General features: G+C 39.8%; 2 protein-coding genes across 4 annotated transcripts in view; one reads left to right on the forward strand and one right to left on the reverse strand.

Moving 5' to 3' along the window:
* The window catches only part of itgbl1 (integrin, beta-like 1), a 57314-nt gene extending 54745 nt beyond the window's left edge, over window positions 1-2569 (forward strand). Inside the window, exon 11 of the mRNA XM_058392687.1 lies at window positions 2292-2569. Coding sequence (XP_058248670.1) covers window positions 2292-2380 — 89 coding nt within the window. The 3' untranslated portion in view covers window positions 2381-2569. The remainder of the gene's footprint in view (window positions 1-2291) is intronic.
* Window positions 2570-2709: 140 nt separating this feature from the next.
* The window catches only part of fgf14 (fibroblast growth factor 14), a 142001-nt gene continuing 126319 nt past the window's right edge, over window positions 2710-18391 (reverse strand). For all 3 annotated transcript variants that reach the window (XM_058392689.1, XM_058392690.1, XM_058392688.1), the window contains exons 4-5: window positions 8201-8399; window positions 2710-7002 (exon numbers count right to left, since the gene is read on the reverse strand). In XM_058392689.1, the coding sequence (XP_058248672.1) occupies window positions 6854-7002; window positions 8201-8399 (348 nt within the window). In that variant the 3' untranslated portion in view covers window positions 2710-6853. The remainder of the gene's footprint in view (window positions 7003-8200; window positions 8400-18391) is intronic.

The following is an 18391-nucleotide window of genomic DNA, read 5'->3' on the forward strand; positions in this document are numbered from 1 at the left end:
TTATTGACAAAGACAATTTATAAATACCTGTTAAATGTCAGTGATTAGCATATTAGTGATTAGGGTGTATGCCACAATTAGCATATGCATAATGATTATTAAAATCATCTTCATATGTTTCAAAGAGAATACTGTCTTTTGATAAGAGACAAAAATGCAAATACAAACAAGGCAGTGTTTTGCATTTCCTGAGGCAATGGTAATGCACTCAACCTTTCTAAGCATAATGATGTAAAATGTATCTGCCAGGTTACGAATACTAATTTCACATCCACACATTTCATGGTTTCTCCAGCTGAGATTCTCATTACCCATAAATTGATGAGTGATGTGGAAAATTCAATGTATTAGGAATGCCTGGTGCACGATTTCATGCCCCATGGATTAAAATTCCAACTGTTTCTTTGGTGATGTGAAGCATCTTCTACAAGAGTAAAACCTCTACCTCAACTAATAAAAACCTAATTCAGTGCATTCAATCTTATATTCAACATTCGCTACTCTGGAGCATTTTTCTCGATATAGTACAAACTTCTGTTCACTGCTATTTTGTGTCTGCTTATGCTTGAAAGGAGCTGAAGTCAGGGCTGGGGTTGCATAGACTAGTAAATTAATACATTTAATAATCGCTGTAGTGGGGATATGTCGGCTAGCTGGGGTCTAAAATTCCCATTCTACAGTCAACTGCAAATGACGATACTGGGAAAAGTCTCTTATTTATTTTCTTTTGGTTTACTGGACTATAAATGTCACTTTGATATCACTTTGCATGAAATAAAATCCATGCAATGAATTCCTCCCACAGTCTTTTTGTTGTCTCTTGAAGCTAAACAAAAGGTTCTTGCACTGTGGCAGAACAAATTCTATTCTTTACTATCCAATCCATCCGTCCATCCATTCATCCATCCATCCATTTGGTCACAGGGAATCTGGAGTCTATCCCAAGTGACTCAAGGCACAAGGGGTGGGAAGGGGTGTCAACCCATCACAGGGCACCATCATACACACTCACACACTATGGACAATTTAGAAATGCCAATCACCCTACAATGCAGAGGAAACCCTCGAAGCACTGGGACAACATGCAAACTCTAAGCATACAGTGAGGAAGGGGAAACCTCCAACCTCAGAGGTACAAAGCTAGTGTGTTAAACACTTATAACTAAATTTCCCAAATAAATAATCCTTATCAGCTAATTTATAGTTAGATCAGTGGTCGTAGAGGCCAATCCAGATTGGATTTCAGTCCTCCAAACCTCTCAGACACCACTGTAGACATCACATCTTCCATCCATCAAGCAATAAAGAGCTCCTGAGCCATGCTGCATGCTTTCCGTTTCAGTGGCCACAAATGCATTTTAGGAATGGGTTCATTCATAACACACAGATTTGTAATTTTGCACATCCATTGTACCAATTTCTTCCCTTACGTCATTAACCTTAAGGCTGGAAATATAATATACTGTATAACCTGTATGTGTCCGCTAATTGAATTGTAATTCTTTCCTACAAAAATAAAACAACCTAAAAATAGTGATGTCCTGCAACCATTTTTTATAGATGAAAAAGAAGAATGAATTAATGGTCTGGTAAAAAATCAGTAGGTGTACAATCCCTAGTCTGAACTAGGATGTTGTTGAACTTTTTACAATTCAAGCTTTCAACTTTTGGCTTCCAACATTTCAGCAAGTATAGTAGTGAGCCAGAAAGTGGAAGCACATGGAGAAAACTGGTCTTAAGTCACTCATTTGTGACACAGTGGGTCAGCGTTAAAGCTGGGTAAAGCATCCAGTCTGGTCAAACAGCAGGGTAGAAACAACAGCTTCACCAGCAAAACAGTTTGTCTCAGAGGAGTGATATAGCAATTTCCCACAGCAGCCTCCACCTGCAGCGAGCCAGCCAGGTGTATTCAGGCCTGCACAGAGACACACTGGTTCTCCTTCAAAACTTCTCAGTAACAGTCCTTCACAAAGCCAGGTTCAGTCATATAAGCGAGAAATAAAATGCATGAAAAAGGGAAAAAATAATGAACATGCAACATCACACAACCTGCAAAGCCAAAAGAAAATGTTTGGTCTTAATTGAATATAATCATTCAAAATCTTTGTTCTTTATTCCCAGACAGGAATTCCAGTTTTATATAGATCATATGTCACCCAGTAACCAAACAGAGGTTTTTTATTTGTGGTTAGATGTATACTGCACTGATATTGAGGACTGAAATCTTGTAGCAGGTCATGACGAGACTGTCGCATTTAATTTCCTGCTCCTCTTCTCACATCCTCTTCCAGGAAATGGCATGTGCAACTGCGGGACCTGCGAGTGCTGGGACGGCTGGACAGGGAACGCCTGTGAAATCTGGGTGGGAGAAGAGTACTAAGAGTACATTTTCCAAAGACTGTTTGTTCATCAGAAAAGTGCTGCTCAATGTTACATATTCAATGTTAGCTGGGAACGAAAACCTGCTTCACGTATATAACAGAATTCATTGTACTGGTTACAAATCTCCTTTATTAAAACAAGGTTTTCCTTTTTTTTTTAAATGCAAATCAAACAAATATGAGCAAGAGACATTGTTTTGAAGACAACTTGTAATTCTTTTGTTTCTATTACAACTATATGCGAAATGTGTTTTTTGTTGTTTTTTTTGTATATGAATGATTGCATACACACACTTTCACTAACGCCACACAGGAGGATGAAGGTACATGGGCAGGATCCAAACAGTGTGTTTTATTACTGATGTGATTCTTTGTCAGAGCATCGTCTGAGTGTATATGAGCTTGTTACAGTTCTGCCTCAATCAAAAGGGTTTAATGGATGAAAACAAGGTTAACCCTGCACTCAGGTGAGTGATACTACAATTACACCATGAAATGTGGTTCAAATTTATATTGTATCATAATAACACTTCAATATAGGAGGTTAAATGTAAGATATTAATTCATAGCAGTAGTCTTTAAGGAGAAGATGGCTATGGAAGAGGTTGCCAGGCCCAGTGAAGTATTTCCACCGATCAGTCTGAGCACTCAGAAGCTAGATGCATGCATTTAGGTAGCTTACTTAGAACTGGGGGGGCTTGGTTGCTTGATTTTTATTTTATGTCCTCTTTGGATCGATCAATGAAGTGACGATGTGGTGTGTTAAAAACAGTTTCAGGTTCAAAATGCCAAAAAAGTCAAAAGCGGTAACGTGAAGCACTGCTATGCGCTATGCAAGCACTTCAAACTGACGTGTCTTATTTCTTATTCATGAACTAATCATTAAGCGCTGACACCATCCAGTCACTTTTCAAGCAAAAAATGTTTCTGTAGCTGGACTTTCACCAAATTTAGTCGAGTCCTTGTGATCTGCAGTAAAAGCTACAAAATGTGAGAAGATGAAATAAAGCACTAGGTGTTAAGGTTGCCAAATAACTCCTCTATTCATCTCTATACATATTCAGCTGTGTAATATTTCCTGTGTAATATGTGTCCTCCTATACTGAAGTGTTACTGAAAACCCTGAAAAACAAGTGACGGTGAAATGTTGCTAGGAGAATAAGTAAGAAAACAGCATGTCTGCAATTGTATAAAGCTCTGCAATAAACCACTTTGACAATAAAATGCCATAACTCTGTTAAATATATTCATTTTACACTTAGAAATGGTGTGTAATGTGTAGACAGGTCATTTAGAGAGAAATGCCCATGCTGGCATGTTCACACATTATATATTATAGGACAATAGACCAGGAAGTATGAAAATAAGGGAATTAAGACCCACAATGTTCACTATTAGCCAACAGTTTGATCATCAAAAAAGGCTGAGTGCAGTAATATACTGCACAGAATATTGCATTAAGGTTCTTAGTGACGTTACAGTACACCTTTATATAAATATTTTATTCAATATGTTGTATCTGTGTATACAACAAACACAAACTGTACAGTGCAGACAAACTCTTTGCATATATGTAAAATTAGCAGTACATACCAACATTTCTTGATACACATAGCCTACAACATGCATTTCTTAAATGCCATCCTCTTCCCATGCAAAAGATGAAGTCATGGTCACACTAATGACTGGAACCCAAGAACAGATGACAAATGACAAGGACTTCACGGAAAAAATATATGAACAAGGAGAAAGAAAAGAATGAATAAACAGGTTATGTGTTCTTAGGATGAAAAGACATCATCATACATCACCTGCATTATGAAAAAGAACACAGGAGAGAGAGAGAGAGAGAGAGAGAGAGAGAGAGAGAGAGAGAGAAGGAGGAGAAACCAAACAGACTGACAAACAGATGTACATTTACTCACCAGTCATTTACAAAAATAAATTCATCCTTTTTAGGACTAGTCAACTGGTTTGAAGGGCAACTTAGCCCAGCATGTAGAGTTCATCTGAGAGAATGATCAGTGTGTGTGTGTTGTGAAGGTCGTGGAAGCGGGACAGCAGCTCTCAACTCGAATCATTCATTACGCTTTATACTCCCTTTGTCTACGGCACTGCATGTCATTCTAGCAACACAGCTTTGTACAAATATGTAAGTCGAACTAATGTGCTTCGATACATCCTAATATAGAAAGTAGCTCATAATCCCAGTAAATTCCAGAAAATACAGGTCTTCAAATGAAGCCTTGGATATATTTGCAATTTAGCAGCCCAGCTTCAGTCTACATAATAACATTCTAAATCGTAATCATTAAACTATATGAGAGTTATTAAAGCAAGACAGGCTTAATATCAAATCTGATCAGAGATTCAGAAGATCCTTGATCGTTTCGCTAAAAGTCGTGAGTAAATGATAACTTTCAATAACGAATTGAAAGTGCTATGATTTCAATTCAGAGAAAGTAGGATGAGAAGAACGTTTGAATAACATGCCCATTCAATTCAGTGCTGACCTAAACAGTCTAATGATCCATTGTACCTTTCCCATTTTTTTTTGGTCCTTAAGGAAAAGCATGCAGGTGATTAACTGATAGGTACCCCACGTGTTTAATCCGATGAACTGTATACTCAAATGACTACAATCCCACCCATCCAGGATTTACTCAAAAAGGCAAAGTTCATTCTGTTGTGAGGGTGAATATTTGTCACAGTGAGCAAAGAAGCAAAACTGGACAGAGTGGGTGAGGTTTTAGTGCTGCCCTCTGCATGTTACTGCATTCGGTGGCTCTGGATTCTCGGATGGATTGATAAACTTTGGTAAAATTCACAATCAAGATCATTACAAAAGAATAGGAAGTGAGACGAGTGTTTATAGATTTACTAAGCCACTCTGTGTGTGTGTGAGTGTGTGTGTGTGTGTGTTTCTTGGGGGCATGAGGCACCTTTAACCCAGCACAGACTGGGTACATGTTTTTGCATGCTGGGTTAGAGGTCATCACAGGCACACAATAGGCCAATATGAGCAGTACTGGACTCTGCATGCTGAGCTAGGAAAAAAACTCTCCATATTTAATTATGATAGCTAGTCATTATTATTATTAAACGTCTATTTTTAAAGCTTTTTCATTTTTTTTTTGTCATACAGTGAAGCCATTTCTTGATTTGCATCATACGTCATGAATAGAACACAATACTAACCTTGCCCATGCTTTTGCGGAACAAAAAGGCCCGTTAAGTGAACACCAGGATTGGCTGAAAGTTCAGCACAAGGGGAGTGCCTTGACCTGAGGCCTACAAGGCCTATACATGTTCCTAGAGCTTGTGCTCTAAGCTATCAGTAAAGAAAAATAGAATTTGGCTTCCTCTATATGCCGGCTTGGTGAAGATATGAGATATGTGAACACATACTATATTTGTATCAGGCACCTCCATGCATTCAGGTCCATGCTCTGAGTGCAGGAGGGCAATGTGTGTTTATGGATTTGAGGGTAATATCCCTAAGTAAATAATCAGCTTCCAGTGTCTCTTTCTACACAATCAATCAAGAAAGAGAAAAGCTAATTTGTATTTCTATAGGCTCTGTGGTGACTCCAGCCCTCCTGAATTACTTCCTGTAAGGGAGCCGCCACTGGCACCTCAGTCCTACATGAGTAACTGTGTGTGTGTGTATGTGTGTGAGTGTGTATGGGTGGTTGGGGGTGTGTGTGTGCGTACTGGATGTGTTCACATAGATGGATGTCAGGGTTGTTAGAAAAAAACCACACGTAGCCCCTGCAAAGGTTTTCTCTAGCACTGGACAAAGAGAAAAGAGTGCGAGTTTGACCAATGAAAGAGAAAGCAAAAGAGAGAGAAAGCAAGGACTGAGCAGGAGACACAGGAAGAAACTCTATAAAAAAATTCGAGGACAACAGTCCTGTTTTCTTGCAAGTCAGTCAGTAGTTTACTTCCCCAGAGCATAGCTGGTGTTCACTGTGTATAGAAAATAGATCTGAATTAGACGCTTCTGTTACAGGGCTCAAAAAATAGTAGTCACGGGTGACCATCAGCAGGACAAAGATGGCCGCCACTCAACTCGCTCACGGCCGCCGTTCCGCTCTTCGTTCTTACTCTCGAAGGATTGTCACAGTCACAGAAAAATGGGTCGTGTTATTGTATGTGCAGGCAGGGTGGTGGAGGAAGGGGTGGGGTGGCGTGGAGGGAGGGAGGTGTAGATGGAGGGATGGAGGGATTGAGTAGGGGGTTAAAGGCATTCCATATCTGCTGGGGCATTCCATGGTGCGGGTTGAGCTGATTCATCCAGTCGAATCCTCCTCGTCGCTACGCTTGGCCACACTTCTGCAATCGATTTGCCAAGTGGATGGAGAAAGTCAGAGGAGAGCAGAAAAAGGAGGAGAGGAGGAGAGGGGCTCGTCTGGGCCAGATCCGAACAAGAGAGAAGGAGAGCATGGTTCTCTCTGTGAGCCGAGGCTGGGCTATGTGCTGGGCTTGCTAGCCTCCTTGCTGACGGGCTTGCCTCCGTTCATCACGGCCGGCTCGCTTGTGCTTTTAGCGGGAGGTGCAGATGCAGCTTTGGGTACGGTCTCTCCCACATCGTGCAATGATGGCTCTCGGTACATTGCGACTACAGGAGAAGAGAGCGCGCACACGCACACACACACACACACACACACACACAGAGAAAGAGAGAAAGGTGTGAACAATAGCTTAGGTGAAATAATGAGCCTGTAACTAACTAAAAGGCCAGCATAATGCCTTCCTTCTCCATGTACGAGCTTAAAATGATGCTCGGTGGAGAAGTGAGCGTTCATTAGGCCAAGTCTGACAGAGCCTGTGTGACTTTGTCAGAGTTTAAGGTAACCTGTCAGACAGGCACCAGACAGAATGCCACATTTCTGAAAAGAGGGGGGCCTGATCTCCCGGGATAAGTTCTCCTGCTTATATAACAGAAACTCAGCTTAGCTCTGCACCAAAAATCCCTCGTTCCAATCCGAGCCGCTGCAGAGCTCCGATCTCCTGCTTGCCTCCAGCTGCAAACAGGTGGCCTTTCTGCATTTGTGGCTATATAATGCACACAAATCAGCATGTGAGAAAGTGGCCTGGGAGGCATGAGTCTCGTCTGCCGAGCCACAATAAAGTGTCGACATTTCTCATACAACGACAGGACAATCCTATCAGCTCCACACAAACCATGGCTGTAAATTTCAAAGGCCACTCATCATTACGAGCTACATTTCAAGCAGGAAGCATAACATCATGTGCCAGCCCAGGCATGAGGGACGATGCCTGCGGATCGGGTTCGGAATTATAGTAGAAAACTGGATGAATATGAAGCTTCCTGTACTTTTCTTTTCTTAATTTGATCAACTGTAGTCCTTTATGTAACATTTGAGTTAGCAAGATATAACAGGCTTAAATGAACTGATTTTGTACTCATATAACAAAACAATCTCACACACAGCTTCAACTGTAAAAATCACATGCATGAGTCATGGTTCTGCAAATGTGCTCTGTGAAGCATAGCAATGAGAGTCTTTTGTTACGCAAACGATTATAAAACTATTGATATATTTATGAATGTCTTCTAATAGATATTAGCCACTTTCTTTCTAATATCATTCTAAGTGAAAGGTTTGGGACAAAAAAGCTTTATGTCGCCAATAAATATAAAAATATTTTTGTTTAAAAAATGAACCTGATATCTGAATCGTTTACGAACTAAATCTGTATTGAATGTGCTGAATATGTTCATGGAACTGCTGGAGTCAAAGCAAACCACTGGGGAGCTGGGTTCACCAACCAGGACCCAAGGCACTCATTACCTTCTAATGGCTTGGGCAGGAAGTGAGCAGCTGGTTTGGTTTTCTTCACTCGGTTGCCCTTCATTGCCTGGCCTTCTTTATTGAGACCCAGAAACCAGGCTCTCCCTGACTCCTGCTGCCTGTACAACATGGACGAGTAGATCACATAGTAGTTCTCAAACACTGACTCTTTGAACTTGCATTCGGCTGTAAAGAGTTCCTGTAAGAGACAGAGAGAGAGAGAGAGAGAGAGAGAGGGTCATTAAGATTTTGTTTTGATTGTAGGATTCGTGACTTGTTTGCTACATGAAGGTGGTATATGCTCATGTAGATAAGATTGTGACTCTGGCATATAGAAAGCTTTGTTTTCAATAAAACAGCTACGATGATTATAGGCACAGCGATGATGCCTGATTTTGAGCGTGCCACATAACCAAGCGAAGACAATGTTAGATATTCCCTGATTTATCTTTTCTTCCATCACCAAGTATTAATAATTCATGTGGGCTTTCAATTTATTTCCTTTTTAATAATGCAATTTAATCTATTCATCGTAATTTTAATTCTCCAAGTAGGAGAAGCTCAAAGAATGCAAGATCTCTTGGGAATCAGCACCAGGGCCATCCGTCTCATCTGCCCTGTTAAACATAAAGGATACGAATAAATCAGCAGTGTATAAGCATGACGCTTCACCAAACAGATGTGGTCACCAAGACTGGCAGGTTTTTACATGATATATATATTGTTATATATCATTTCCATATTTGACCTAGTTTTATATTGACGCCTTTAACTTCTATGATAGATCAGCATGGATTGAGAAATTACTAGTGGTTATATATATGTGTGTGTGTGTGCAGCTCTGGAAAGAAATAAGAGACCACTGCAAAATAATCAGTTTCTTATGTTTTTTTCTTCCAGATGCATGTATTGATGAGATGAACAGTTAGTGTTATTTAGAGTGTATATTTAAAGGAAATGACAACACATCAAAATAACCCAAGATCATGCAGTATTTGCAGAGCTTTAATAACTCAAATAAAACAAAATTATTGTGTTAATGCTTTGGCTAAATAACATTAAGAAATCAGTATTTGTTTTGACAATATATATATATATTGTCATGCTGTCTCTGATAATATGTATTAGATGTATTATATTGGCACTAATTCTACAGCAAAGATGTAATAAGACGTTTTAAAGAATTCCACACGCAATGACAATGCTATCGTACTTCGTGATCGCTGCCGAACTATGAAAGATGACTAATAAAGGCGTTCATATTCAATACCGGGTTATCTCTCTTTATTCAGTGTCATTGGTGAATGCTGCATGTCTCATATATTGCATTACCTTGCAATTTATTGCATTGATTAAAGTTTGTTGGCTCCGTCTGTCAGTTCAATAACTCCGCCACTTCATAAATCCAGGAAGCACTGTGCTTGTTGCCAGCACTGAAACAAGCGTGTGCTTACTTACACATGCTAATAAATTCCACACTGTTATATAATAAGAGGTAATAACAGTCCTTTTAGATTAAACCCCAGATCCATCATGACTTGACATACACTAAATGTTGTAAAAGGAAATTCACCAAGCGACAAAACCAATCTGCTGTAATTGAGGCAGGTATTAAAGCGATAACGCTGTACTACTGGCTAGTTAAGACGCAACTGATATTTCATTTGTGCCAGGCTTCATGCAGGGCAGTAAAACACACATGCTTTCTCTTTTCTCTGTTTTATTTTTTATTTTAGATGAAACCTTACAGAGTCCTCTAGGCAATCCTTTATTGTAAAGTGTTTTCTTTTATTAACAAGTATGTTGCAGAACTCTCTAAATTCCACCTGCTTATTTTTATCTTCTCTTCAAACGCAGGCAATCCCACAGTGCTCTCAGTTTATTACCGCTTGTTAAATTGTTCCCTGTCAGCTTCAGACAACTGGTAGCCTTAGTTTTCGAGAAGAAGAGGATGCAGGGACTAAGTGGCACGTTGGGGAGATGTCATGGCTGACTGAATGGGAAGAAATTGCATTATGTAAGGGAGTTGAACTCGGATTTGTTTTGGAGGGTTCTCCAGTCCCCTTGATTAAACACTAAAGGAAGGTTTCATTGACTGCACCAGCATTGTGTTCATCCTCCAGCAGCATATAATGCAGGTGTATCATTTTTCAACTCTGTGTTAAACCCCTCCGGAGTGTGCAGCTCTCTAACACAATCTGTGCCACAGTCTTGATCTTATGAAGAATCCTCTTGCAATGTTTCACCATGCACATGGTCTCAAGGTTTCCCAAGAGCATGTCCTTGGAGTCATCTGAGTCCAGAGGAGAGTTCATTTCTGCCATCATAAGTATTTATCAAGCATATCATACAAGATATTTCCAGTTTCAGCACTAAAGCTCTTTAAGACGTGTCAGCTGTTATTGCATGCAACAATCACATAAATTACATAAATATCTTACATTGAAGACAAAAGCAAGCAACATTTTAAAAATCCATGGCTGCCTGTGTCATATCAAAAAGATAATTAAAGATCAGGTGAGGCATATTTCTCACTGGTTGGTAAGAGTAATTAGTTAGATGCTTTTGGATAGAGCATGCTGAACACTCATTTCCAAATCACACGATGGCACCAGATTTTCAGCATGGCACAACCTGACACAGAGCCAGCAATTAAAACTAATTACAGTGTTTTACATATCAAATACTGAAAGGATGATCGTGACAAATTCCTATTTTAATGCTCATCTCTGTGACTGACTTATTCCAATATATCCACTGCATATTCATCCAAGAACCAGGAACCTGAGGCTACAGTGGGTACAGGGTCACCAGAACTCTGTCCAGTTCTGGTGACGATTGAAAAAACATACATCCAACTACATAACGGGGAATTTGAAGGAAAAATCTAAGCAATTCATTTTGTACACAATCCCAGTAAGAACAAAATGTGATTCTATATTACCATTATAATAAAGTAATATGTTTATATGCCACTTTCTAATATTATCCTAGGGGGATCTAATCCATCCATCCATCCATCCATCCATCCATACATCCATCCATCCATCCATCCATCCCAGGGGACTTGGGGCACAAGGCAGGTGACACCATGAACAGGGCGCAAACCAATCACAGGGCACAGTCACACACACATTCACACACTTCGGACAGTTCATACATGTCAGTGAGCCTACAATGTATGTCTTCGGACTGGGGAAGGAAACCAGAATACCCGGAAGAAACCCCTCAAGCACATGGAGACCATGCAAACATCTGGAAAGATCTGACCTGGTAGATTTGTCCAATCTTCAACTGTTCAGTTTGGGTGGGTCTTTGCCCACTATGGTTTCAATGTTTCTGCTCTTGGCTGACAGAAGAATAGAACCCGATGAAGTCGTCTGTAGCTTTAGCCTCAAGGTCCTATGTGTTTTAATGTACTTGGTCCAGTCTAACCATTCTCCAATAATCTCTTCATCGCTGCTTTGTCCAGCTCATTCAACAGCTACAAGCACACCATCATCAAAGTCGATCAGATCACATCTTTCCCTGATGTTTAAGTTGAACACAAACCGAAGCTCTTAACCTGCATCTGCATGATTAAATGCATGATTAAATGCTGCTCTTACAGGATTGGCTGTCCCAGTTTTAGTGTACTGACAGCAGGGTTTTGATGTTTCAGACTTTGACTGCTTTCCACTTACAAATTACTGTAACAGAGAGGACACTGAGTCACAAAGCAATGTTTTGAAGCGGATGATAAAAAGCAGCTTTGATGCTGATTTTGACTTTATAAAGGGAACACAAAAATCTAAACGTGCCTTTCTAAATTCTAAAGAAGTGCATTTCACAGGCATACAAAAGCTTTAGAAAATAGAAAACCTAACTCAGACCTGAGAACTGGATTATCTTAATTACGAAACAGCATATCATTAATGATTAAAAATTATATATACTTAGTATCTTACTTATAATTCACAGAACCTTCTTAAGCATGTGGAAAATATCACAATCCTATCCTGCAAGTAGTCAAGACCACGCCATGGTCCGGCAGAGACATGCTTAGACGTCCTACATAGAGGTACTGCTTCCCTGAGAGAAGTGTACACCTCCTACACTCCTACACATCACTGCACTGAGCGTGTGAATGGCTGCCAGAGGTGGCGGTGCAGGAATCGGCTAGTCGATGCCAGCAGCTCGCTATGAGCTTCTGTTTGGTTTTGCGCCGTAGCCAACAAATGAGTCAAGTGACATGCGCCTGGGCTATCCTCACCTTGCTCTCCATCCACCGTGGGAACGTTATTAGTTAGAAGCAGAATTTCTGCTTTTCACTGATGCTCTTTTAACAGCCTTTCATTTTCTACTATTAAAAACAGCACGTACGTTTCCACTGGGTTACCATGGTAACACTCAAGGGGTCCTGGAAGGCAAGTGATTTTTTTTTTCCCTCTCCTCTTTCGTGAAGAGGAACAGGAACTGTTCATGCATTCAAATACATAGGTAGGAGCTATTGTCTCTATTTCTAGAGTCATTGTAGGAAACAATGGCAAGACGGGGAAGCACCTCGAAAAGAACATGACAGGATAATTACTAAGAAAATTACTAAGAATTAAGCAGCTACTGCATGGTGCTTATTTCAGCTGTGAAGGTGTGTCAGTTTGGCACGGTGCAGGTCAGCTACGGACTATACGGCGATGCACGGTGACGGTTCAATTAAGGTAACTGAAGAGCAAAGGAAGAAAAAAAGACAGCAGCTAGATTGGGTATGGAGAAGGAGGAGAGAGCGAGAGGGGGAAGAAAATATCAAAACATTTAGGAGACATGGCAGTTCATTTCCTCTCGGCTCAAACCCACCACCCTTCTATATCTGGATTACGCACAAAAGATTCGCTTCACTTTGAATGTGTGGCCATAATTGACCTTGACCAGAATAGGACAGCCTGCTTTAGACACAGATAATCAGCCCATCCTGCTGAGAGAGGAGATGAGAGAAAGACACACACACACACACACACACAGATTAAGATAGAATGAGAGGGGTATGGAAAAAAAAGATTGCGGTTAACAGAGTTGAGAAATGGTGCTCTGGGTCAGTAAGGAGGGAAAAAAAGAACAATATAAAGCCAAACAGTGCTGAAATAAAATAGACCGACAGCTGGAAGAGAGATTCAGATGAAGCAGGAACGAAAGACAGAAGCAAAGCTAATGAAAAAAAGAACATGGTTTTAAGCAACGCATGCTTTTGTTTTGCTGGTGAATGAATGTAGATGAGCGATGGGGGAAGTGCTATTTGCATGCAGAGTGATTCCTCATAAGCATGCAGAAAGCAGCAAAACTGTTTATTAATGCTGTCAGTATAAAGCCTATTAATCCATGGAAAAAGGTCATTGTTCAGGAGGCTGAGTTGCTGCGTTCCTTCACTCGTACAGACAAGAAGGCACAAGTGTAGATACTGTCAGCTGAATCTTTAAGCCAGAAAAGGGCAAAATAAGCAATGCTAGTAATAACTGGGATGCAGAATGGAATACTTATATAGAAAGACCCCACAAACTGGGATGATTTATGAGTGACAGTTATGTGAACAGTACAGTTCTTTTTGGATGTTATTATATGGGGTTCTATTAATACCACAGAAATGATTTTTTGGTATATGTTTGTGCTGTTAGGGGAAAAATAAAAATGTCATAACATAAAAGTTAAATCACTGGGTTAAATCCTGAACCCCTACATGATCCCTTTCCTTTAAAACATAAACATGACAAAACTAGTTGATTGGTTGACACCAGATAAACACCAGACTCTTCTCTTCTTAGATGTAAATGTTAACCCTTTCTACCAGCACACTGGTGACCAACTTATGGGATATTTTCAATCAGTGTAAGCAAATGAATTATTTTATGTCCGTAAGTCTGATATAAAATCAGTCAGGATGCTGTTAGCTTTCAGTGTGAGATGTTTTTCTCTGTTGGGAGAACCTTGCACAGAATTTTAGTAGTTAAAAAAACAGCTTTAAATTTTAGAAGCTTAAGAACAAACACTTGGGGCGTCTCAGAGAATGGAAATGGGTTTGATATCACCATTTACTTTGAACATTTATATGGGAAAAAATGACTGTTTTGGGTTTGTAAGGCTTTTTAAAATCTTTTTTAGGAATATTTTGCATACTAGTTAGCTAGACAAAATAGAAATACTTTGACATGACGTGTGTGACATGACATTCAATTCTGAACATTCCTCGGGGAAAAAGAGTTAAAATATTGTCATTGGAAATGAGAAGCTACAACACTTCTTGTTACGACTAGCAACTATTTCAACTACAGTTCCAAAATGTATATATTCAGCTAGTTAAAAGTGCTGTGCATGTTGCCATCCTGCCAAAATCACTGAATTAATGAAGCTTACTACAGTAACATTATTAAAAGCATCTAGTTCTCTATAAAGGAGTTGTTGTATGTTAGAGAGAAAGTTGGAGGCATATGTTAGAAAGGTTTAATGAGCCTATAATAAGATAATGCATCCTGGAAGGCTAACAAGAACATTTGTATATTTGGCTAACAGGAACATGGGGAAAATTTCATTTGAATGTGACTAAAACTAAAATCTTTGAGTATTAATTTCACTGGCTGGTTCAGGAAGACTGGGGAGAATGGTGTGTTATAGTGGAGAACTCAGGGTCAGGGATTTGTGCATCAAGTGAAGATTTCTGTAAAACTAATACTTTTTGGAGGAAAATAACTATAAACCTAAACTGAAGATACAAGGCAAAAACACGCAGACTATAATCGAGACTAAGGTACACGCATCAACACACAAACACGACAACTACAACAGCTTGATAATGAGATGTTGATACACAGGACCTTGGTGCTAATCAGAGTAAAACCAAAAAAATGATTGAAAACGTGACATGCCGGGGCTTATGGGAAGTGTAGTTTGGAGTCCTGACATTATAAGTGTTTGTAAGTAATTGAAATTAGCGTAGCAGTTCAGCAAATCCAAGATTAAGCATGAAAAATGATCATAAACATCAAAACAAAGGCGGAATTTGGTCACTGGGGGAGTGTTTTGAAAGATACTTTGCAGATAAATTCATTCAAATTCATGTAAAGCCCTTAGGTATTTCGTTCTGCATGCTTATTTGTGTCTGTTTGGTGGATTTTGTAGCCAAATGCAAGAGGAATGTGGAAGTTTTGATGAGAGTTGGCTGCACAAGAGGTAATGAGCAGAAGGTTGGGAGGGTCACCTTGGGGCTGAGCCCACAGAGCTTCTGTAGGCAGAATCATTGAGTCAGTTGTTGGCTCAGGAAGACACCGTGTTAGGAGAAATAACATTTCAAGGCATTTTCTGGGATGCTTAAAAAAAGGTGAGAAAAAAAATGCTTATAGTTTGTGACATGATGGATAATCCAACACAGAAGCCTTCAGGTCATACAATTTATATTTTCATCAATATTAGATTAGCGTTTTGTGATATATTACACCATGCTAAAAGAATTATGGGTGAAACAAGTTACAGATTTCTTTACTACTTTGTGTACTGGTCTAAGCTGAGGTTTGAAGCTTTGAATCCAGTTCATCTAGCCAGATACAGCAACTGGGCCCATATTCCATGCATAGAAGTCTAGAAGTTAATATATATCTCTATATTTTTATCATCTTTCTTAATCTTTCTTGTCTCTGTCTATTTCACACACACACAGACAGACTGGCATTCGAGAGCACTTTAGCTTTTAAAGAGCAGGCTGAACCGAAACACTTCAAGCGCTCACTAAGGCTTCCCAGAGGAAACAGACCCTGTGCATCGACTTTTTTTTTTTTAACACAGGCTGTGTGAAAAGGTTAAATCTCTGGACACTTAAATGCTCTTTAAACAGCACTGGTCCATCTCTCTTGTGCATTCAGACAGACAGAAAGCATGCGATCGCACTTCCAGTGTGATGTGGGTTCAGAGGACAAAGCAGAGAAGAAGAGGTTACAACACAAAGCAGGTTTCAGAGAGTTTTTTGTTAAGTTCAGTTTTTGGCAAAGTTATGCAACCAAATGTCTTCATGTATAGTGTTATAAAATTGGCAACAGGCTATAAAACTTGGTCAGGTTCATGGTGGAGCCCAGGATCTCAGGAACACTGGGCATGAGGCAGGAGTACACCCTGACTGGGGAATGGGATGTCAGTCCATTGCAGAGCACCAGGCACATCCTCATATCTATGGACAGTCCCTTTACCAGAGTGTCTACTGAAGGTGGAAGGAAACTGGAGAACCTAGAGGAAACCCATGTAGAAACTGGGAGTACATGCAAAACGAGGTAGATGCAAAATGTTGTAGCTTAGTGGATAAGGTGTTGGACTACTGTTTGAAAGTTTGTGAGTTTGAATCCTAGGTCCACCAAGATGCTACTGTTGGGCCCTTGAGAAAAGCTCTTAACCCTCAGTTGTATAAAATGATATGAATTGTAAGTTGCTCGGGATAGAGGTGTCTGCCAAACACCAGAAATGCAAATGTCTAAAAGCAGACTGTAACTCAAGCTTGATCTCATGATCTAACCGTAAACCCTGAACCAGTGAGGTGGCTACATTACTACACAGAATTGTTCTTATCAATATGCCAATAACTCAATTCTGGATTCTTATGAGCTGTCAACGTCAGACCCTTTCTTTCTAGCATGCAGCTTTTATTACACAAATCAATTGCATTAACGGAAAAAAAGTAGAGGTAGCACACATCCAGCTCAAAACTTCACATTGAAAGATGAAGTGCTCATGATCCAGCATTGGCCACCAAACAGCCACAGATCTTTAAATTGAGGCCAGTCCTGTGGCAAAAGGGCTGACTCTAAACAATCCACTAGGTATTACCGAGAGACCAAGAGAGCTTGGCCTTTTCTATAACAAGCTGACAAACGCCGCTCTGGAAGGTCGACCGGCTGCAGCAATCACAGTACACACACCGCTCCAGTTGACAACCTGACAGAGTCACGGCTTAGCCTGCCACATGGGAACGAATGAGATTGGATTCTGTGGGGATCTTCCGCTTTAAAGCCTCAGACAATATCATGAAATGATCTGTTTAAAAAATATAGCGAAGAACATCATATGCAGGGATAAGCAGACTAAAAACACATCTGAAACCCAGATGAGTCACCTTCCATGTTACACTCACTGTCTGTATCAGTTTAGAGTATGTCAGAGTGTGTTGAGTGTGTTCAATTAAATGCGTTATTTTTAACAAATTCTCCAAAGAATATTACAAGAACAATGCACGCTAAGGAAAAAATGGATATTTGCTCCATATCTGAAATATCATCTATGAAGATCTCTAAAAAAGAGGTTCTTTCATGGATGTAGCTGAAATGTAACTGTAGTAGTGTATATACATCTACAATGTAACCCTATGACAAATTTGAAACTTTCACAGAGGAAAGAGAATAAAAAGAATAAAAAGGCCTATCCAAGTTATTAATCTCACCACCACATGACCAAACATATACACAAACTTAAACAACAGGCTGCATTTTCCAACAAAATACTTTCTTGCCATCATGACATAGTGTTATGCGTATAAAGTGCTTGTATCTACTGTTTTTATCCATAATTTCATTGTTAAATTATTTTAAAGAAAATTACAACATTCTGTACAGTAGATTACCCAGTTATGTATCACTGATTTACATTGGTGCAGTATAACAGTACTAAAAGTAATAGTAGTAATAATAAAAGTACAGAGCTTTGTTTTCTCAAGCCATCTTTTCTGTCACAAATATTTAAAAAAAAACAAAAAAAAAAAAAAAAACCTCTACACAAAAAGTCACAGCAGCTCACAGCCCAGCTTTTATGACAGCACTGGTGGTTTCTGACTGACTTGGCTGATCCCCAGTCACTGGTTTTGACAGAAAGTCTCATCATTCTTTGCTGGTTTGTGCTTTTGCTGAGGCCACTGCACCCCACCAGTGATCCAGCACACAGCTCACAGACAGCTGTAGAATAACTCAGAAGGACACATTTCATCTGAACATGTTTGGCAGAAGCAGGAGGTCTGAAAGTGACCCACACTGCCGATGCCACAAATTTCTCAAGCACAGTCAGGAAGACATGCTGCAGTCCTGCACAAACTCTAGGAAACATAAAGCCACGCATGGGCCACAGTAGAGTACGAGTCCACACTGTGGCATGGACTAAACTGACAAGAAATACAAAGGAAGCGGTTTCATCCAAACG

The sequence above is a fragment of the Hemibagrus wyckioides genome, linkage group LG06 (assembly GCF_019097595.1).
Source record: "Hemibagrus wyckioides isolate EC202008001 linkage group LG06, SWU_Hwy_1.0, whole genome shotgun sequence".
In the NCBI taxonomy this organism is placed as follows: domain Eukaryota; kingdom Metazoa; phylum Chordata; class Actinopteri; order Siluriformes; family Bagridae; genus Hemibagrus; species Hemibagrus wyckioides.